General features: G+C 40.9%; 2 protein-coding genes across 2 annotated transcripts in view; both read left to right on the plus strand.

Annotated features, from left to right (window-relative positions):
- Positions 1-5,649: 5,649 nt before the first annotated feature.
- On the plus strand, positions 5,650-11,793 carry HRH4 (histamine receptor H4). The gene is made up of 3 exons (XM_010574409.1): positions 5,650-5,938; positions 8,547-8,713; positions 10,999-11,793. The coding sequence occupies exons 1-3, from the start codon at positions 5,650-5,652 to the stop codon at positions 11,791-11,793; spliced, it is 1,251 nt and encodes a 416-aa protein (XP_010572711.1).
- Positions 11,794-16,801: 5,008 nt separating this feature from the next.
- LOC104836062 (histamine H3 receptor-like) overlaps positions 16,802-17,701 on the plus strand; it is a 5,089-nt gene continuing 4,189 nt past the window's right edge. The window contains exon 1 of the mRNA XM_010574410.1: positions 16,802-16,879. Coding sequence (XP_010572712.1) covers positions 16,802-16,879 — 78 coding nt within the window. The remainder of the gene's footprint in view (positions 16,880-17,701) is intronic.

Here is a 17,701-nt window from a genome sequence, read left to right on the forward strand (position 1 = left end):
CGAATACAGGGGAACAATCACCTCCCTGCTCCTGCTGGCCACACTATTTCTGATGCAGGCCAGGATGCCGTTGACCTTCTTGGCCACCTGGGCACACTGCTGGCTCATATTCAGCTGGCTGTCAACCAGCACCCCCAGGTCTTTCTCTGCTGGGTGGCTTTCCAGCCACTCTTCCCCAAGCCTGTAGCGCTGCGTGGGGTTGTTGTGACCCAAGTGCAGGACCCAGCACTTAGCTTTTTGAACCTCATGCAGTTGGCCTTGGCCCATGGATGCAGCTTGTCTAGAACCCTCCGTAAAGCCTTCCTACCATCAAGCAGATCAACACTCCTGCCCAACTTGATGTCATCTGCAAACTTACTGAGGGTGCAACTCGATCCCCTCATCCAGATCATTGATAGATATTAAATAGAACTGGCCCCGATACTGAGCCCTGGGGAACACCGCTTGTGACCGGCTGCCAACTGGATTTAACTCCATTCACCACCACTCTTTGGGCATGGCCATCCAGCCAGTTTTTTACCCAGCAAAGAGTACGCCCACCCAAGCCATGAGCAGCCACTTTCTCCAGGAGAATGCTGTGGGAAATGGTGTCAAAGGCTTTACTAAAGTCTAGGTAGGCAATATCCACAGCCTTTCCCTCATTCACTAAGCAGGTCACCTTGTCATAGAAGGAGATCAGATTAGTCAAGCAGGACCTGCATTTCATAAACCCATGCCGATGGGGTGGGCCTGATCACCTGGTTGTCCTGTACATGCCGTGTAATGGCACTCAAGATGATCTACTCCATAACCTTCTCTGGCACTGAGGTCAGATTGACCGGCCTGTAGTTCCCCAGATCCTCCTTCTGGCCCTTCTGGTAGATGGGCATCACATTTGCTAATTTCCAGCCAAGTGGGACCTCCCTGGTTAGCCAGGACTGTTGATAAATTATTGAAAGTGGCTTGGTGAGCACTTCAGCCAGATGCCTCAGTACCCTTGGGTGGATCCCATCCAGTCCCATAGATCTGTGTGTCTAAGTGGTGTAGCAGATCACTAACCATTTCCCCTGGGATTATGGGGACTTCCTTCTGCTCCCCATCCCTGTCTTCCAGCTCAGGTGGCTGGGTACCCTGAAAACAACTGGTCTTACTATTAAAGACTGAGGCAAAGAAGGCATTAAATACCTCAGCCTTTTCCTCATCCTTTGTCACTATGTTTCCTGCCACATGCAATAAAGGATGGAGATTCTTTTTACCTGTCCTTTTGTTGCCAATGTATTTATAGAAATATATTTATTGTCTTTTATGGCAGTAGCCATGTTAAGTTCTAGCTGGGCTTTGGTCCTTCTAATTTTCGCCCTGCATAACCTCATGACATCCTTGTAGTCCTCCTGAGTTGCCTGCCTCTTCTTCCAAAGGTCATAAACTCTCTTTTTTTTCCTGAGTTCCAGCCAAAACTCTCTGTTCAGCCAGTCTGGTCTTCTTCCCTGCCGGCTTGTCTTCTGGCACATGGGGACGACCTGCTCCTACGCCTTTAAGATTTCCTTCCTGAAGAATGTATCTGGAAATCTTCCATGCTGAAATATAGAAAGGTCACTTGTTTTTAAAATCTACTTCCCTTAACTTTTAAAAGTGAATAGAATTGTCTCTCTAATTGCAGCATAGCAATTCTGTACTGTTTGTAATTTCTTGATATTGCAAATTCTGAACACTTTAATAAGCAGGTAATTCAGGGAGGTGCTTTTACTGTTTAGTATGGGTTCTTGTTTAATGCCTAGGGAAGAAGGACTGGAAGAGAAAGCTGGAACATTTACTTCTGGATCCTTTAGGTGTATTAATCTGTGCTATGCGTTTATTGTCTAACATGTCTATTTAAATAAAAATTCCATATCGTTTTACAGGGCTATCATTGAACAGTTCATATACCGCCCTGATGCCGGTAGAAAATCAGCAGTTTATTATCTACTTCAGACATTTTTCTAGCTAGACATGTGTTCTAGACTGGTTTAACCATAGTTATAACCACATAAAAAAATTCTGCTAAAAGTGTATATAGTGGATCTTCTATTAAACTTCACTTACACTGCTGATGTTTTGAAAAAACTTGCTGACTGGTGTAGATTATCTTCTGATGTGAACAGATTAGTTACATGGCATCATAACTTCTGCAAAATAGGTCTGTGGTGTTGGAGGTACATTCACAAGGCACACCAGTGTAGCATCCATATTTTTAGGTACCCTGCTGCACACAGGCTTTCCAAGCATGGTGTGGAAGAGTTATCGAGGGAGGAAGATGGAAAGGAATTAGGTAGGTATATATTCCTAGAAAGCACCCTAGGACTTAAGTCATTTGGCAAGGTCAGCTGTTTCTCACGAAAAACAGTGAAGCTGCTGAATCTCCTCTTGAGACTGAAGAGTATATGGGTAGGGTGCTCAGCTAGGATGAATCCTGATTTTGGAGGCTGTGAAATCTGGCTTCCTTGCTTCCCAAAAGAATTATCTTAACTAACAGACTAAAGGTACTTTGGAGAGTGTATCTTTCAGTCTCTTCCACTGACATACTTTATTAGTTAATGAAGAATTTCCCTCAGATTTTGAGAAGCTCACTAAGCATTACCTTTCTCTTAGAGCTGAGGAAACTGAAGCAGAGATCAAGTAACAGACTGAAAAGTTACAAGGACCAGAAGTGGAGCCCACAATTTCCAGGTTGCCAGGGGACTCTATGACTGCTAAACTTTATTACAGTTAAGCTGATGTCTTAATACTTGCAGCAATAAATAAAAAGAATGGCAGGGAATTCAAAGTGATACCATATTTCTTAGCTTAATTGTTTAGATTCTTGTCTGTATCTTACCTTAACAAGATATAGCACAGCTGTTACATATAGGTGTAGAAAAACTATAATAATTTGTTGCATGCTACAAAAGTGAGGATGTGGTGGTTGTATCTTGGAAGCTGTTACGTGGGCAGCCTCCTTATTTAATACTCATAATAGTCTTCTAATTCAGTTCCTCAGCACTGAAGATTTTGGTTTAAGATACAATGAGAACCTTTCTATTTATACTTTGTAAAGGAGCTTGAGAGAGAAGAAAAGAGTCCAAAACATATACTCACTATTGCAAAGAGCTGTAATTGCACCATTCTAAGGCACAGTAGTTGCAAATTACATCAATAACTTAACTGCCACTGTAGCTTTAATTATTTTAGCATAGATTTTCACTGAAGAAAAAAAATGCATAAAACTTGAGTAAGGGCTTTGCTGTTATGAGGATCCAGTTTTAACTGCAATTGCTGCAAACAGTGGCTTTCAGCCTCATGGCTTGTCTATTGGTGTGTTTTTTACAAAATTATATTCTTTTGGAACACAGTTTGGATCTATGATTTTTCTGCTTTTATAAGATATTTGCAGCCTTTAGTCCTCATGGGGCTTTCAGGAGATTGTAACAAATTGTTTTCTTCTGAGTCTGGTGGCTGTGCATTGATTCATCATAGATGCCAGCCTGTAGAAAGCCTGCCAGCTTAAGCTGGCATTTCTGGCCATTCAGGGACAAGCTAGGAAACAAATTATATCCAAAGTTTCCAGTAAAAAAGAATACTGAAGAGCTTGGGTCTTCCCTCCTCTTCTGCAGTTGAAAAGGGGGGAGTGTTACTGGGATGGGGAAACCCATTCCAGGACCCATTCCTGACTAAGGAGAAGCAGCCCCATGTCTAAAAGAGGAAAAATTTTTATGTACTTTCCTCTAGGATATGTGACTCAGTGCAGTTTCTAAGCACGCACTGACAAAGGTTTGCAGCAGGTATATTGGGTGTGTGTGAGCTGCCCTAGGTTCAGTGCTTCTTACCAAGGGATTGTCACTTTGAATGCACAGGAATGAGCTGTTGCTCCCGAGATAAGGTGAGACCAGTCAAAAAGCACTGGTTGCGCTAGTTATGAGGAAAGAAAAAGTATAATTAGGACATAGTAACGGTTTATATAGGATCCATGATTTGGCAGTATCCATGGCAATTTTCCTGCTGTTCTCTGGATTTGGATGCAGGGAAGCAATCGCAGAAGCACTGTTACCCTCCTTGGAGGTCTATAGGAGCCCTGTGATGTCTTTTATTATCAATAAAATGCAGAAGCAGAAATTATTGGGGTAAGAAGGTGACTGTTTATAAGATGACGTGAAAATAAAATGATCAAATGTCACTTCTTGTACCATATTGGTACCTTGAGCCACAAATCACTGGAGGCATGGGGAGCACACCAGCAGTGTATTTTGCCATGTTCTTATACTCTTCCTTAGCCTACAGGCAGTTGAGACAGACAGAATACAGACTTGTCTGAGCCCTTAATTTGACCTCACATTTGTTCACCACTTTATTTTCTTTTCAAGCACATACTCGCTTGGACCTCAAAAACTTAATGTAGATCGGCTTCAGTATTGCTAGCAGAAGAAAGGCTATGGTATTACTTAGTAGTCATCGCCAAAGTGTATTCTCTACATTTTCAACAGTACCTAGAAATGAAATAAAGCTTAAAGAAGTAATGTACATGCATGCTGTGAAGATATTTGTATGGATAATAAAGTTTTGCATTTTTTGTACTGCTGTCATTCAAACATTTAGTAAAAGCACTTGGCAAATGCTAATGAATTTGTTCCCACAACAGAAGCACGGAGATGATGGCCAACATTTTTCAAATTTAAGTATCTAAAATTAGACACCAAAGTGTTTTTAGAACCCATAATAAAAATGATTGAATTTTTACAACTGTGGAATACTCACAGCTCTCTGCAAGTGGCTTCATTACTCATACAAAATATAAGCACTTGTGGAAGACATACAATTTCTCCCACCAGCGTGGAAAGAAAAGCCTTGTCCTATTAAAGTTAATTGCCAAGCTCTCATTCACGTTCAGGGAGTCAGTATTTCATTTCTTGGCTCTGGGACGGCAGCAGCCGATGGTGTGTCACTGGGGCTGCCGCTAAGAGTTTTGAAACTGATTTCAGTGGGAGTTTTGCAACCGATCTCTGAGGGTTGGACCACTGCTGGCTGACTGTTCTGGTAAGTAATTGTATATATGCTTATTTACAGCATATCAGTTTTCAGCCCTAGGGTCCACAGAAAGAGGAACAACAGCAACAATGAAGCTGACCATGCCTTAGGTCAACAAAAAAATAGAACACAATAGAGACCACAGACTTGCTGAAATACTATGACACTAGATAAACAAGGATAAAATTAGAAAGTAGTTTAAATTCTCATAAGGATATGTATTCAAGATTAAGAAAAAAATTCCAGAAAAAGTTGTTGTCCATAATGCTAGCAAGCAAAACACTTCTGTAAGGGTGGGAATGAGGGAGGGAGGAAGGGAGGAAGTGAGGGAGGGAGGAAAGCAAGAGAGAATCTCAAATCAGCCCTCCTGACCTCCACAGATAAGGATCAGGTTGCATAAAGACGAACTTGCATTTTAAAATATAAACTTGGAAAAACTGCATATTTCTTACTGGTATCTCTTCTAGAGAGATACATAGTTTAAAAAAAATCTCAGGAAAACTAGATTTATCTAGCATCAAAACCTTTTAATTTTTTCCCTGCCTGAGTCAATTTTTTTTGATGTTTATTGGATTTTTGGCCCATCCTGTTTATACTCCTTATGAATATCAACCTTGTGGATAACTCTTGCAGATGCAACTTTCTTCCCAGACTGAACTGACCTGGATACACAACATGCACAGCAGCACTGCCGAAACTCCGCATACAGCTGGAACGGGTAATGAGACTTTGTCCACACAGTCACCGAGCTCCAAGTTTTCACTGGGTGTGCTGGTGCTGCTGGCTTTCCTCATGGTGTTGCTAGCTCTGGTCACCATCCTTGGAAACATCCTGGTGATCCTTGCTTTCATCATGGACAGAAACCTCAGGCATCGGAGTAACTATTTCTTTCTCAATCTTGCTATTTCTGACTTTGCAGTGGGTAAGTCACAACTGTGGAGGCATGTACTATTTGCTTCCTAGGAATCTTAGGAGAAGCAATGGGGTTTATTTTCTGGGTGGTTTTCTTCTAAGAGAACTCTTTCCCAGCTGTGTGTCTAGGGGAAGGGTAAGGAATGGTAGAAGCTGCGTGAAGTGTTTTAGCAGCCTATTATTTTTCAGAAATAAATGGATCCGTTGACAGGTAAACAGGTAATGTTTAATGTTATTGCTTCAGGAAAAAATACCACTGTGCATGAATCTATGTGGAATAACAAAGAATTGGAGTTTGTGAAGAGTCTTGACTAAAATCTAGATAGTCAAATCAAATACAGCATATATTATCTGGCAGATCTTGCATACATGGTTGATACCTTCTATTTCAATCTATTCTCACACAACACAGATAATCACCTGAAGTTTGCAACTAAATAGTGATGAATAGTATTTTTAAACATTTTGCTGTACATGCTCTATCTAGAGTCATACCTTAGGAATATGTGTTTGTATAGGTAAATAAAAATAACAACTCAAACAGTTTTTACAAAGCTCAATCTTATACATATATTTATACATAGCGACACATTTTATTTTGAAACTTGTACTGTGAGAAAAAGTACAATTAAAATGCTAGTGTGATGTGCAATTGCAGATTGATGTATTGCAATATTCTGTGAAGTGTTGAGTGTCTCTGGTAAAAGTCTTGGTTAAATTATTGAGTATGCAGAAGGATGGTTTTAAACAAGTGTGGCTATTTCATGAAATCTATATTCTGACTTGTCACATCACAAGAAAATATTTTTTAAACTATTTTTATTTTACTTTTTTTACCTACTCATTTAAAAAGGATACCGAAAGAACAGAAGAAACTCTTCCTGAAATTTATTGCCAGTGTCAGAAGTTCTGTTAGGGGCATGGCTTCTAATAGTCTGCTCCTCGTGATGTCCAGATCTCCTTGTATAGTCTTTTGATCCCATCCCCCATACACTTGATGTCTTCTTCCATCTTATAACAGCCTTGCTGTGCTGCAGAGATCTTGCTGCCTGCTGTCCAGCTATGGTACACAGGAAAAAACTACAGCAGTGAACAGAAAACCAATGGACAGAGTGGTGTTCTGTCATCTGGCTCACAATCTAGCACCATATTAAATAAATACCATAATCTAGCTGAGAAGTATGAGGTAAATAATGTCCTCTATCAAAGAAGGAAGTAGAGCTCACTTGGCATTACCTAACTTCCATAAATTTTTGGTTTGTGATATTATGTTTACTTTAATGTCTAGTTTTTCATTCTAAATTTGGTTAAAAGCTTTGCATACTGATTTGTATTTCTGTAGCTACTTAATTTAGGTTCAGGGTATACCTGTGTTATCCTTAATTTCTGCTTGATCGTTGTTGCTAAAAGCACACACTTTCATGCTTGCAGAGCTATATATTCTTTTTATATTTTTAATCTATCTGATTTTGACCTTCAACAGCTTTTGCTTTATCTCTATGCTTCTGGACCTATAGCTGGATTTGAAGACATCTCTTGATTCTTAGTAGAGGGAGAATAACAGGAATTGTAAGATTTTTAGGGAAATGGAAACTCTCAAGATACCCTTCAGTACCTGATACAGGAGTACATGCTATTACAAAGTAAATCTAAAGTTGAAATAATACCCTTTTTTCCTCCCTGTGAATGTTAAAATCTGTAATATAACCTTTTGCTTGAAAGAGCAAGTGTTAGTTGCTGTGTAGATGTAGTAATTCCATTTCATTAAAGTGTTGATGCTGTTCACTGTGTTTCTGCATCACAGCAAACTACACCGTTAGCTCTTCAGACTCTCAAGGCTGCATTGTTTGACAGTGTGTGTAGTGTGACCACCTAGAAATTCATTAAAATGAGCTCATGTTGGCATTTTCACAGCATTTGGATTTAACAGCCTAAATTTAGATAGCCATGGGTGTGGGTCACTCATGTATGTTCCCACTGTTTGGTGTGTTCCCACAGATAATACCCTATCAGCTCATTACTGAAAAGTGGTTATGATCAAGAATTATGATGAGAAGAAATGTTAGACTGGGTGTACTTAATTAACTGTGCAGTTTTTGTTAGCCTTTTGATCATACAGTTTTAAAGGTTAGCCTGAAATTTATATTGTATTTCTATAGAAGTTTTTTTCTGGAGCACTTTTGGACACCATGTCATGCTTCTAAGAGGTTACAAGCATAGCAATTAGATAATTTATTGTAGAAAAGAGTTAGTAAATTACATTGGGGGGGAGTTTTTTTGTTTATTTGTTTGTTTTAATTTCAGTAGTTAATACAGAATGGTGTTTACTTTAGCAGGTAAAAAAGTCAGCTGCTCCTTCCTTTAGTAGGTGATGTAAACAGGAGAAGTAATAATGATACACAATAAATGTGATACACCTTTCAGAAAGGTATTATAAGAATGTTACTGGTGCCTAGTTTGTAGTAAAGTGTTCGTTGGTTGCATGAGAATACAAAGACTTGCACATGGCCATTCTAGTCAGTATCGTGCTTTTATCAGATACTGCAGAAATGTTTCTGTGCTTTCACGAGCATTGCCTGCAGTGCTGACTGATGTGTGCATTTGGTTTATTTCCATAGGTGCGTTCTGTATGCCTTTGTACATCCCTTATGCCCTGACAGGGACGTGGCACTTGGGAAGAGGCCTGTGCAAGATCTGGCTAGTTATGGACTATCTCCTGTGCTCAGCTTCAGTGTTTAACATCGTCCTTATCAGCTACGACCGTTTCCTGTCAGTTACAAAAGCTGTAAGAAGAACATTTCTAATTATTGCTTTATATATATTGAGATTTCTATAAAACTTCTTTCTGGAGAAACGTTGATGCTTCAATGTTGCATTGGGACTTAGAGATAGGACAATGTCTCGCCTATGATTTCAATGTTTCCCTCCTGCCATCTGGATTAGAAATTATTTAATTACACCACAGAGGAGGTGGGAAGGTCAAGGTAGGAAAGGGGCAGCAGACGTGTGGAGAACTTGGGCTTTGGTCATTATAAGAGTAGTAATGAAAACTAAGTTGAGTTGAGGATGTGCTTATGCTTGGGATGAATTTTAAAAGGACAAGAGGGTATGGAGACATATGTGGGACAGACTGACTGAAGATCAGATGATGATCTGCGTTACCACAGGGGGTGATTGACATGTGCTGCCAACAAGCAGTTGGGTGGAAACTAGTCCCCTGAAGTGCAAAGAACGAATCAAAATATGCAGAGAAGTAAGAGGTGTTTCTTGAGTTTATCATTCTTCTGCTTCAGCAGATATCTGAGGAATCCAGTGGTAAATATTATCATTCACCATTTCTAAGCTCTGCATGGTGTTTGGTCCAGATGGAAGATATCAACGTCCTTTAATTTTAATGAGTCTGCTAGTTCAAGTGACATAGGCTGTGTTAGATTGGGAGGTTCTCATTTGGGAAGTGCTGAGACAATACCTAATCTCTTTCTCTTCTTCCCCTGTGTTGTGGTTTTAGGGTTGGTTGTTGCTGCTTTTTTTTTTTAAGCTGAACAATAATGTATGAAAATCCCTGCATTTAAGAAATAGTAATATTAAAAAATATTAATGAAGTTGCAGAGCTGAGAATGTGAGAAATGTAAATTAAAAAGGCCTCTGCAACCCAACCGAGCTCTGTGTTCTTATGCACTGTTGATGGTCTTCATTTACATGATCACATTCCGGTTTTCTCCTTTAGGTAATTAGGATGGAGTGAGTCCATGAGTGTGTAACACAGGGCAGTTATCCAAAGAAAAGATACCATGCTTCCTCTTTGACTTGGGATCACCTCTGCCTCTGCTGCAAACCTAGCTTGCGGCCAGGGGCCAGTCATTTCAGACTTAACTGTGAAGCTGTGCTGAGCTTCCTGTTTTCTGCTTACTGAACGCAGATGCTTGTGGTCTTGCAAAGGGCTGCAAATTAATTACTGCAGAACTGGAGCTGTGCTCTGAGACTATATGATGCTTTAAGATGTAGAGGAGTCTGAATCTTCAGGCTACAGATGTTTGAAACAGAGAATCTAAAATAATGTGTGTAACACTGCACTACTGCTTAGTTACTCACTGGTAAAATAGGTATGTGGCTGTGAAGATACCATTCATTAATATTTGTATAGCATGCACGTGCTACCCTAATGAAAAGCACAGGAAGCTAATGAGGAAGGTAGTAGCTCTGGGTCTGAGGAAAGCCTGGGATGAAAAATGTTGAACAGTATGGAGGAAATAAAGTTGTCCAGCTTCTCATTAACTGATTATCTTATGCTCTGAAAGAAGCGGGGGACCAAGAACTAGAAGTATGTATTGTACATACTGGCTGGGCTATTACAAGGGCGGTTTTGACTCTTGTATTTCCTAACTTTGGATGACATGATTTTAATTCTTAATATTTTTTTCAAAGATACATATTTATGGCTAGAGAGTAAAATAAATTAACGCAGTCTGGGTAGGCATAAAAAAAGATTTGCAATAATACAATGACCTGTTTACAAGGTAAAGCGAATGTTAAAAGAGAATGTTTCAATAAAGTAAGGGATGTAAAAGCATACGTGTGGGATAGATTTTTCTGCTATGGCAACAGGAAACACTATTAAAAATTACATTGTCTAGTGTTTGCAGTCTCACATGGCAATCTGGCTAATACAGAAGGCTTCTACTTTTGCCTCTGCAGGAAGAAAGTCCCACAGCTGCTTTTACGCTCCTCTGAGCCTGGGCATTTAATGAAACATAAACTGATTCCTTATTGCTACCTTACTGTGGTAGTGATGAAAACAAGCCATGTCCTTTCACACCTGGAAGCCAAACGGGAGTTTAGCAATCATAATTTCTAGTCCTCTCCAATCCCAAGTATTCAAATCAATCACAGAGCTATAGTATTTGATAAGCAACACTAACAGAGTTTTTCAGGACCTTACATAAGTGAAGATTTTCTACATGTCTGGGGAATTACAGAACAAATGCAGTATTTGACTTGCTTGCTTATGTTTTTTGAGATAGTTGTTCCAAAATGTTGCCTGAATATGTGACATGTCCTTTTCCCTTGCAGGTATCTTACAGAGCCCAGCAGGGAATAACGTCCAACCCTGTTGTCAAGATGGTGGCCATCTGGGTCTTTGCCTTCCTCCTCTACTGCCCAGCAATCCTCTTTTGGGAGCATGTGGCCGGACACAGTGTGGTAGCGGCGGATCAGTGCTACGCCGAGTTCTTTGACAACTGGTACTTCCTCCTGTGCGCGTCCACCCTGGAATTCTTCGTGCCGCTGCTCTCGGTGGCCTACTTCAACATGCACATCTTCCACGACATCCAGAGGCGCCAGCGGCACAGCAGCACGCAGGACTGCGAGCCTCCAAGGAGCAGCAGCCTGTCCTGGAGATTTTGCTTCTTGCCAAGGCCAGGAGCATCTTCTCCTCCATCAGAAGCAGAGGACAGCGTTTCATCATTAGCAGGGTCATGGAGACCAGCAGTGATGGGTAACTGTCCATCTCCAACACAAACAAGTCCCACGGCTCTCAAAAAGGACTTCTCTGTTTCTTTCCGCTCAAGGACTGGGTCAAAACTGCAGCGGGACAAGAAAATTGCTAAGTCGCTTGCCATAATTGTATGTGCCTTTGCCATTTGCTGGGCCCCATACACTTTGCTAATGATTATTCGTGGGGCCTGCCAAGGAACCTGTGTCCATAACTCCCTGTATGAAATAACCTTTTGGCTTTTGTGGCTCAATTCCTCCCTGAATCCATTTCTCTACCCTCTCTGCCATATGAGGTTTCGAATGGCTTTCATGAAAATATTATGTCCCCAAAAGCTTACAACATTGAGATCAGGTAACACACCTTCTTTTTAGAGAGTTAAAATGAATGACTTACAGATAAGGTTCCGCTCTTATTTAGTGCTGTTTTTTCATATGTATCTTCAACAGAAATAGAGAAAAGACTTTTGTTACTAATGGCATTGGTTAAAAGTGCAGCAGAGGTATCTATTTGCCCTGATTTTGCTAGTTTTTGGAATCTTGTTTTTGTTTTTGCTGGTATGATGCCAGGTTAAACACCATCTGATGCATTGAAAAGAATAACAAGTTTTGCTGGATGTCCTTGGTTTGTGGGTTTGAGGTACTTTTTTCTTTACTTTTTTTTTTTTATATATGTAGAGCTGGTACTATGAAAGAACTCTTCTATACAGGTTCATTGGAGGGAGATACCTGTTTGTGTATGTGCTGAGTTAAAATTTATGTCCTATTTGTGAACCTAAAGCTATCAGTGAAGGAGCAGTTCTGCTACATTTTCAAAAGGTTGTATAAATACTCACAGGAGCAGTATAATTTTGTTTTAAAAACTATTATGAAGACAAGATAGTGCCCTTGTCGTCATTATAATGCCCACAGTGAGCAATATGCAAGTCATGGACTTGCCTAATGGACTGCCTAATCCAGCATATCTGTCCTTTTCTGATTTTAATATAGTCCATACCTGGTGTTGCAGGACACAGTACACATAATTTAGTAATTCTGGATGATTGTCAGAGAATGAAAGTTTCCGTGGTAATGGAATTTTGAGATTGGTTATCAGAATTGTCACAGGCATAAATGGTTGTTATTCTTTTCACCAGTACTGTCTTTTCTGCTGACAGTGGCTGCCTCTTTGGTCGTGCTTAAATGATATTTAGTGCCAGAATTGTGCACTATTTAATTACCTAAAAGGTAGGCCAGCTTGGGTACATGGTCACATTCCTGTTGAATTAGCAGAGTAAGCAATACAAAGTTCACACTGGATTTATGATTTTGGCTGGCTGTGCGAGAATAGACAATACGCTCTTGGGTGTAAAGCTTTGCAAGTGCAAAGATATTCCATCAAAATGTCTGGAACAAATTCGAACTGACAGAATGATTTTTATACTAGATCAGGTCTTTGTGTCCTGTTACTGTGACATTATATGGATTTTCTCTGCCACTGAACCACTATCAAACTGGATTTTTTCTATCACTGAACAAGGGTCATATTAACTGCTTGAGAATGGGACTCACAGAGGTCTGAAAGCTGACACAGAGGGATCTTAAGCAGCTGTTAATAAACAAAGCAGTTGAATATGCAGTGCTGAAAGGAGTGGGTAGATGTGTTGGAGAAGGCAATGGAGCTTGATTATAACCCATTCCATGTGTCAAATTTTCTTACCTTGTGTTGGGTGTTGCAACTCACCCAGAAGGCTTTCATGGATGGGTAAGTGAGAGTCCCTGGTAAATTTTTTTCCTCCTCTTTAATGTAATTTTCTTTCCTCTTTGTATATACATAAAAATGTATAAAATATGGAAAGAGAAATCTGATTCACAAAACAATGAAGAACAATAGTCAGTTTAAATAGTATTTTTTTATCTAATCTGAAATTGGTTGTACAAATGTTGCAAAAGCAAAGTATTCCTTTGCAAGCACAACTCAAATGCATGTAAGCAGCTTAATCATAGCACAAAAGTTCATGGCTTTGAGGAGCTAGAATGCCATTCTGTTCAGGGATCTGGAACAGAAGACTTCTCTTGCCAGTTTTTACACTGGTGGAAGATTATCTTTTACCGTTCATTCTCGTTATGCTTCCTTGCCTCACATGGACAATGTTATGGATTGTAAGCCTGATTGCTAAGACAGATACAGCTTCAGGAGGAGGTCATTGATTCAGCACAGCTGTTTTCACTCTTATGAGCTAAGGTGCTGGCATAGGTTTTGTGGGGTTTGTTTTTCTGTGAGGCTTAAAAAACAAAACACACACATTTAAAACATTTATAGAATAGCTGGTATGCTAAATAAACATCTGTTAAGAAGAGAAACTGAAGGTAGTCCCAAAATGGGAAATTATTTGAGTTGTCTGCTTTTTTATCCCTATGCTTGTAATGTAAAAATTCAGTTTGCATTTTGTGATTAAAGAATGTGTTGTTTACTTTGGAAGAATGGCCTACAAAATTATTGACTAGGTAAACTGTATCCAGCTACATTTTGTAGTATTGGAAAGCTAGTTTGTCAAGGAGCACAATCTGCAGCAAATTTGAAACCACATAGAGTAGTGAAGCTATTAATGTTTTTGATGATGTTCTATATTACACACACAGTGTTCAAACTATTTTGTCACACCATTCCTGTATACTTGAAGAGTTTGTGGTATCTCTCTAATTGTTGAAAATTTTGCTTAGTGCTCCCAGGGTAAGTCAAGCACTTAGTTTCTGTGCTCACAGCATTAAAGCTGTCTTGGTCAAGGTGGCATCCTAAGTCTTCTCCCTATCAGATATTTTGCAGGGTTATGGTAAGATACTTATTCAGCATTTGTTCTTGGGCTTACCTTTTTATGCACTGACACAAATGGACTATGCTTGCCAAAATGATTTCTAAGCCAAGTCTTTCTATCTACTCACTCATCCATTTCATGTCCTTGAATTTTCTTCTGTCTTTGCAGATGTCCAACAGGTCTTGTAAATACATGGTGACAGCAGGTGTATGAGTCTGTGAGGTTCAACTCAAACCACAACAGTGTTTTTCTAACTTGACCCTCTCAGGTCTTAAAAAAGACCCCAAACAAATAAAACATACATGTTGGAAGAAATTGTGTTATCTTTCGTTTGTTTTTTTGTTTGTTTTTTTTTTATTTCTGGGATGAGTATTTAACCATAATGATTGTCCTAATGTTTGTCTCCTTTATGTTAGGCTGTGGTTTTCCTCCACAGGAAGGAAGGAGAGACCACATAGATTTCTCCCTCAGCCCCATGAAGGACTGTGACTAAAACTTCAACATTTGATTTTTAAAAGCAAATGACTACTCTCCCCTTGTCCACTAATCTAGTCATTTTATCAAAGAAGACAACGAAGTTGCTCAGGCATGATTTACCCTTGGTAAACCAATGCAGACTGTTCCCAGTCACCTTTTCCTCCCTCAAGTTCTCAGAAACGCCTTCCAAGAGGACTTGCTCCATTATTTTCCCAGGGACCAAAGAGAGGCTGACCTTTTGTCCTTGAGGCATCATTTGAAGATGGTTGCAACATTCGTGTTTCTTCAGTTGTTGGGAACCTCCCTTCATCTCCGTGACCTGTCAAAGAGGATAGAAAGTGGCCTTGCAAGGATGGTAGCTGGTTCTCTCAGCAGCCTTGGGTGCAGTCCTTGGGTCCCATGGACTCTTATGGGTCAAGTCATCTCAAGTAATTCCTGCCTTATTCTCACCTTCTCCTGCCAGGTCTCCTCCTTGAACTCATTCACTAAGCATGGGGGAGAGGGAGACCTAGTCAGTGAAGAATGAAGCAAAGAAAGCATTGGGTACCTGTCGTGGTTTCAGCCCAGCCGGTAACAAAGGACCACGCGGCCGCTCGCTCACTCCTCCCGCCCCCCTCCGGTGGGATGGGGGGAAGACGGAGGAGAGGAAAAAAAAAAAAAAACCCAAACCTGGAACCTCGAGGTTGAGATAAAGGCAGTTTGCTGGAACAACACAAAGAAATTGCAACAACAACAACGGTACTAAGGAAAAAGTATACAAAAAGAGTGATGCACAGTGCAACTGCTCACCACCCGGGACCCAATGCTCTGCCACTTCCCCCACCGAAAAGAAGCGCCCACCCCCCGGCCCACTCCCCCTTTATATACTGAGCATGATGTCACATGGTATGGAATAGCTCCTTGGCCAGTTCAGGTCAGCTGCCCCGGCTATGCCCCCCACCTCCCAGGTTCCTGTAAAAAAAATTAACTCTATCCCAGCTGAACCCAGGACAGTACCTCAGCCTTATCTGCATGTGCTGTCACTGGATCACTGGTCCCATTCAGGAAAGCACCTACATTTTTCTTATTCAGCATTCTACTGTTAATGGGGTGGCCAAAGTTTTCATGTTGTCCTTGATATCCTTTACAAGCATCAGATATAGGTGAGCTTTGGTTTTCCTAACATCATGCTTATGTGGCCAGGCAACATTTCTAAATTCCTCCTTTGTAGCCTATCCCTGCTTCAAACTCCTCCATGCTGCCTTTTTGCATTGTAGCTTCCCTGGTTAGCCAGTGTCCTGATACTTCTACTTGTTTTCTTAAGAATTAGGATGGGCTTTTCTTGTGCATGGAGGCTGCTGTCCTGAGAGGCCTGCAAGCTTCCCTGAGTTCCTTTGCACTTCAGAGCTGCCTCCCATGGGATCCCACCTACCACTTTCCTGAATAAACCAAAGTGTGCTCACCTGAAGTCCATGGTCCTTACTGCTACTTTCCTTCCTCACCTCCTTTAGGATCCTGAACCCCACTACCTCATAGTCACTACAGCCAAGGCTGCCATTGATTAGACATCCCTAAGCAGCTCCTCTTTACCAGTGAACAGCTGACCTAGCTGTGTGTCACTCGCATTGGCCCATTCAGTACTTGTATCAGAAAGTTCTCCCCAACACCCTCCAGGAATCTTGTTGACTGCTTGTACCTGCTGTGTTGTCCCTCCAGCAGATGTCATGAACATTGAAGTCCTATACAAGAAACAGGGTCTGTGATCCAGAGGCTTCCTTGATTTGCTTCAAGAAGAAGATTTCACCACCTCCCTCACCCTGATTGGGGTGCTCTGCAACACACTCCTGTCACTATGTCACCCCATGTCCCTGGCTTCGTGACTGGTGGCTTTGTGACTGCACAGGGATCTCTAGTTCCTCCTGTGTGTTTCCCAGGCTGCATTTGTGCACGTGTACCCAAGGCAGGTGTCTGTTTGCCACATTTTATCTTTCCTGAGGTCTCTTCTGTTCCTGTTGCCCTACAACTTTTGCTTTAATTACAATATATTCCCCTTTGTTCCCCAAGACAGGATCAGAGCACTGCCCCTCTCCTCCCCACATCTTGTCTGCCCTCCTCTCCTTGTTTCTTGCCCTATGCCTTCTCAAGCACCCAGCATTATGGCTGTGGTCCGAAAAGCCAGTCACAGGGTGTGCCATGGTGTTACGGAACCAGTGAGCTGCTGGCATGAGTCACAGCCATGGCCTGCCAACCTCTGTGCATGCTTACAAAACAAATGAAATTGTGATGAGGAAGGGATATGCCTTCTCACATCTGCAAAGGGCTAAGGGTTTAGCACTCTGTGGAGTGGAAGCTTACCTGGAATTACTTGGAAAGTGGAGGATTAGATGGGCCGTGCTTAAAAAGTCCTCTGAAGTCCCAGGTGTTTGGTTTGTTGTGCCCAGGGCTAGACTTGCTTCTGATTAGGATGAGCTGAAAAGGTATTGGTGATACTTCTGCTGTGTATAACTGAATTTTAAATGCCCTGTAAACAGCAGCATTAAGAAATATACATCTGTTCTTAACTGTAAAATTTAGTAAGTGGTATAGCAGCAAGTGCAACAGTGCCTACATTTTACTGGAAGAGAAACAGAATTGTAATAAGTTAAATCCTGTTGACCACTGGGGAAGTGAAAATGACACCTGGTTTTAGCTTCAGCAGAATTCAATGTGTAAAAATGCTTACACAATGCTAATATGCAAACTGCTTGACTGTGAAAAGAGTTGTTTTCAGACTAACTTTTCTGACCTCAGAAGATAAGGATCAGCGTTCAGGAGAGAAAGAGATAATTTATTTTAAAGTGTGCACTTGCTGCTGCTTATGAGGTGTCTTTTTCATAGATTTTGTTTTCAGGCCAATAGGTGCATTCAAATTAAAGAACGTTAGAGACTCCAGGCCTTTCAGTCTTGTGTTCCATTATTTTGATATTGTGATTTTTTTTTTTTTTTTTGATGTGTCAGTTTTCAGCCCAGCCTGTTAATAGACTTGTCTCAAC

This window comes from Haliaeetus leucocephalus, unplaced genomic scaffold (genome assembly GCF_000737465.1).
Source record: "Haliaeetus leucocephalus isolate CR32 unplaced genomic scaffold, Haliaeetus_leucocephalus-4.0 Scaffold428, whole genome shotgun sequence".
NCBI classification, from domain to species: Eukaryota; Metazoa; Chordata; class Aves; order Accipitriformes; family Accipitridae; genus Haliaeetus; species Haliaeetus leucocephalus.

Excerpts from the sequence above, each read along its gene's own strand:
- HRH4 (XM_010574409.1), top strand. The coding sequence starts at position 5,650 with ATGCAACTTTCTTCCCAGACTGAACTGACCTGGATACACAACATGCAC. Across the intron at positions 5,939-8,546 it reads TATTTCTGACTTTGCAGTGG|GTGCGTTCTGTATGCCTTTG; the intron begins GTAAGTCACAAC and ends TTATTTCCATAG. Across the intron at positions 8,714-10,998 it reads TCCTGTCAGTTACAAAAGCT|GTATCTTACAGAGCCCAGCA; the intron begins GTAAGAAGAACA and ends TTTCCCTTGCAG.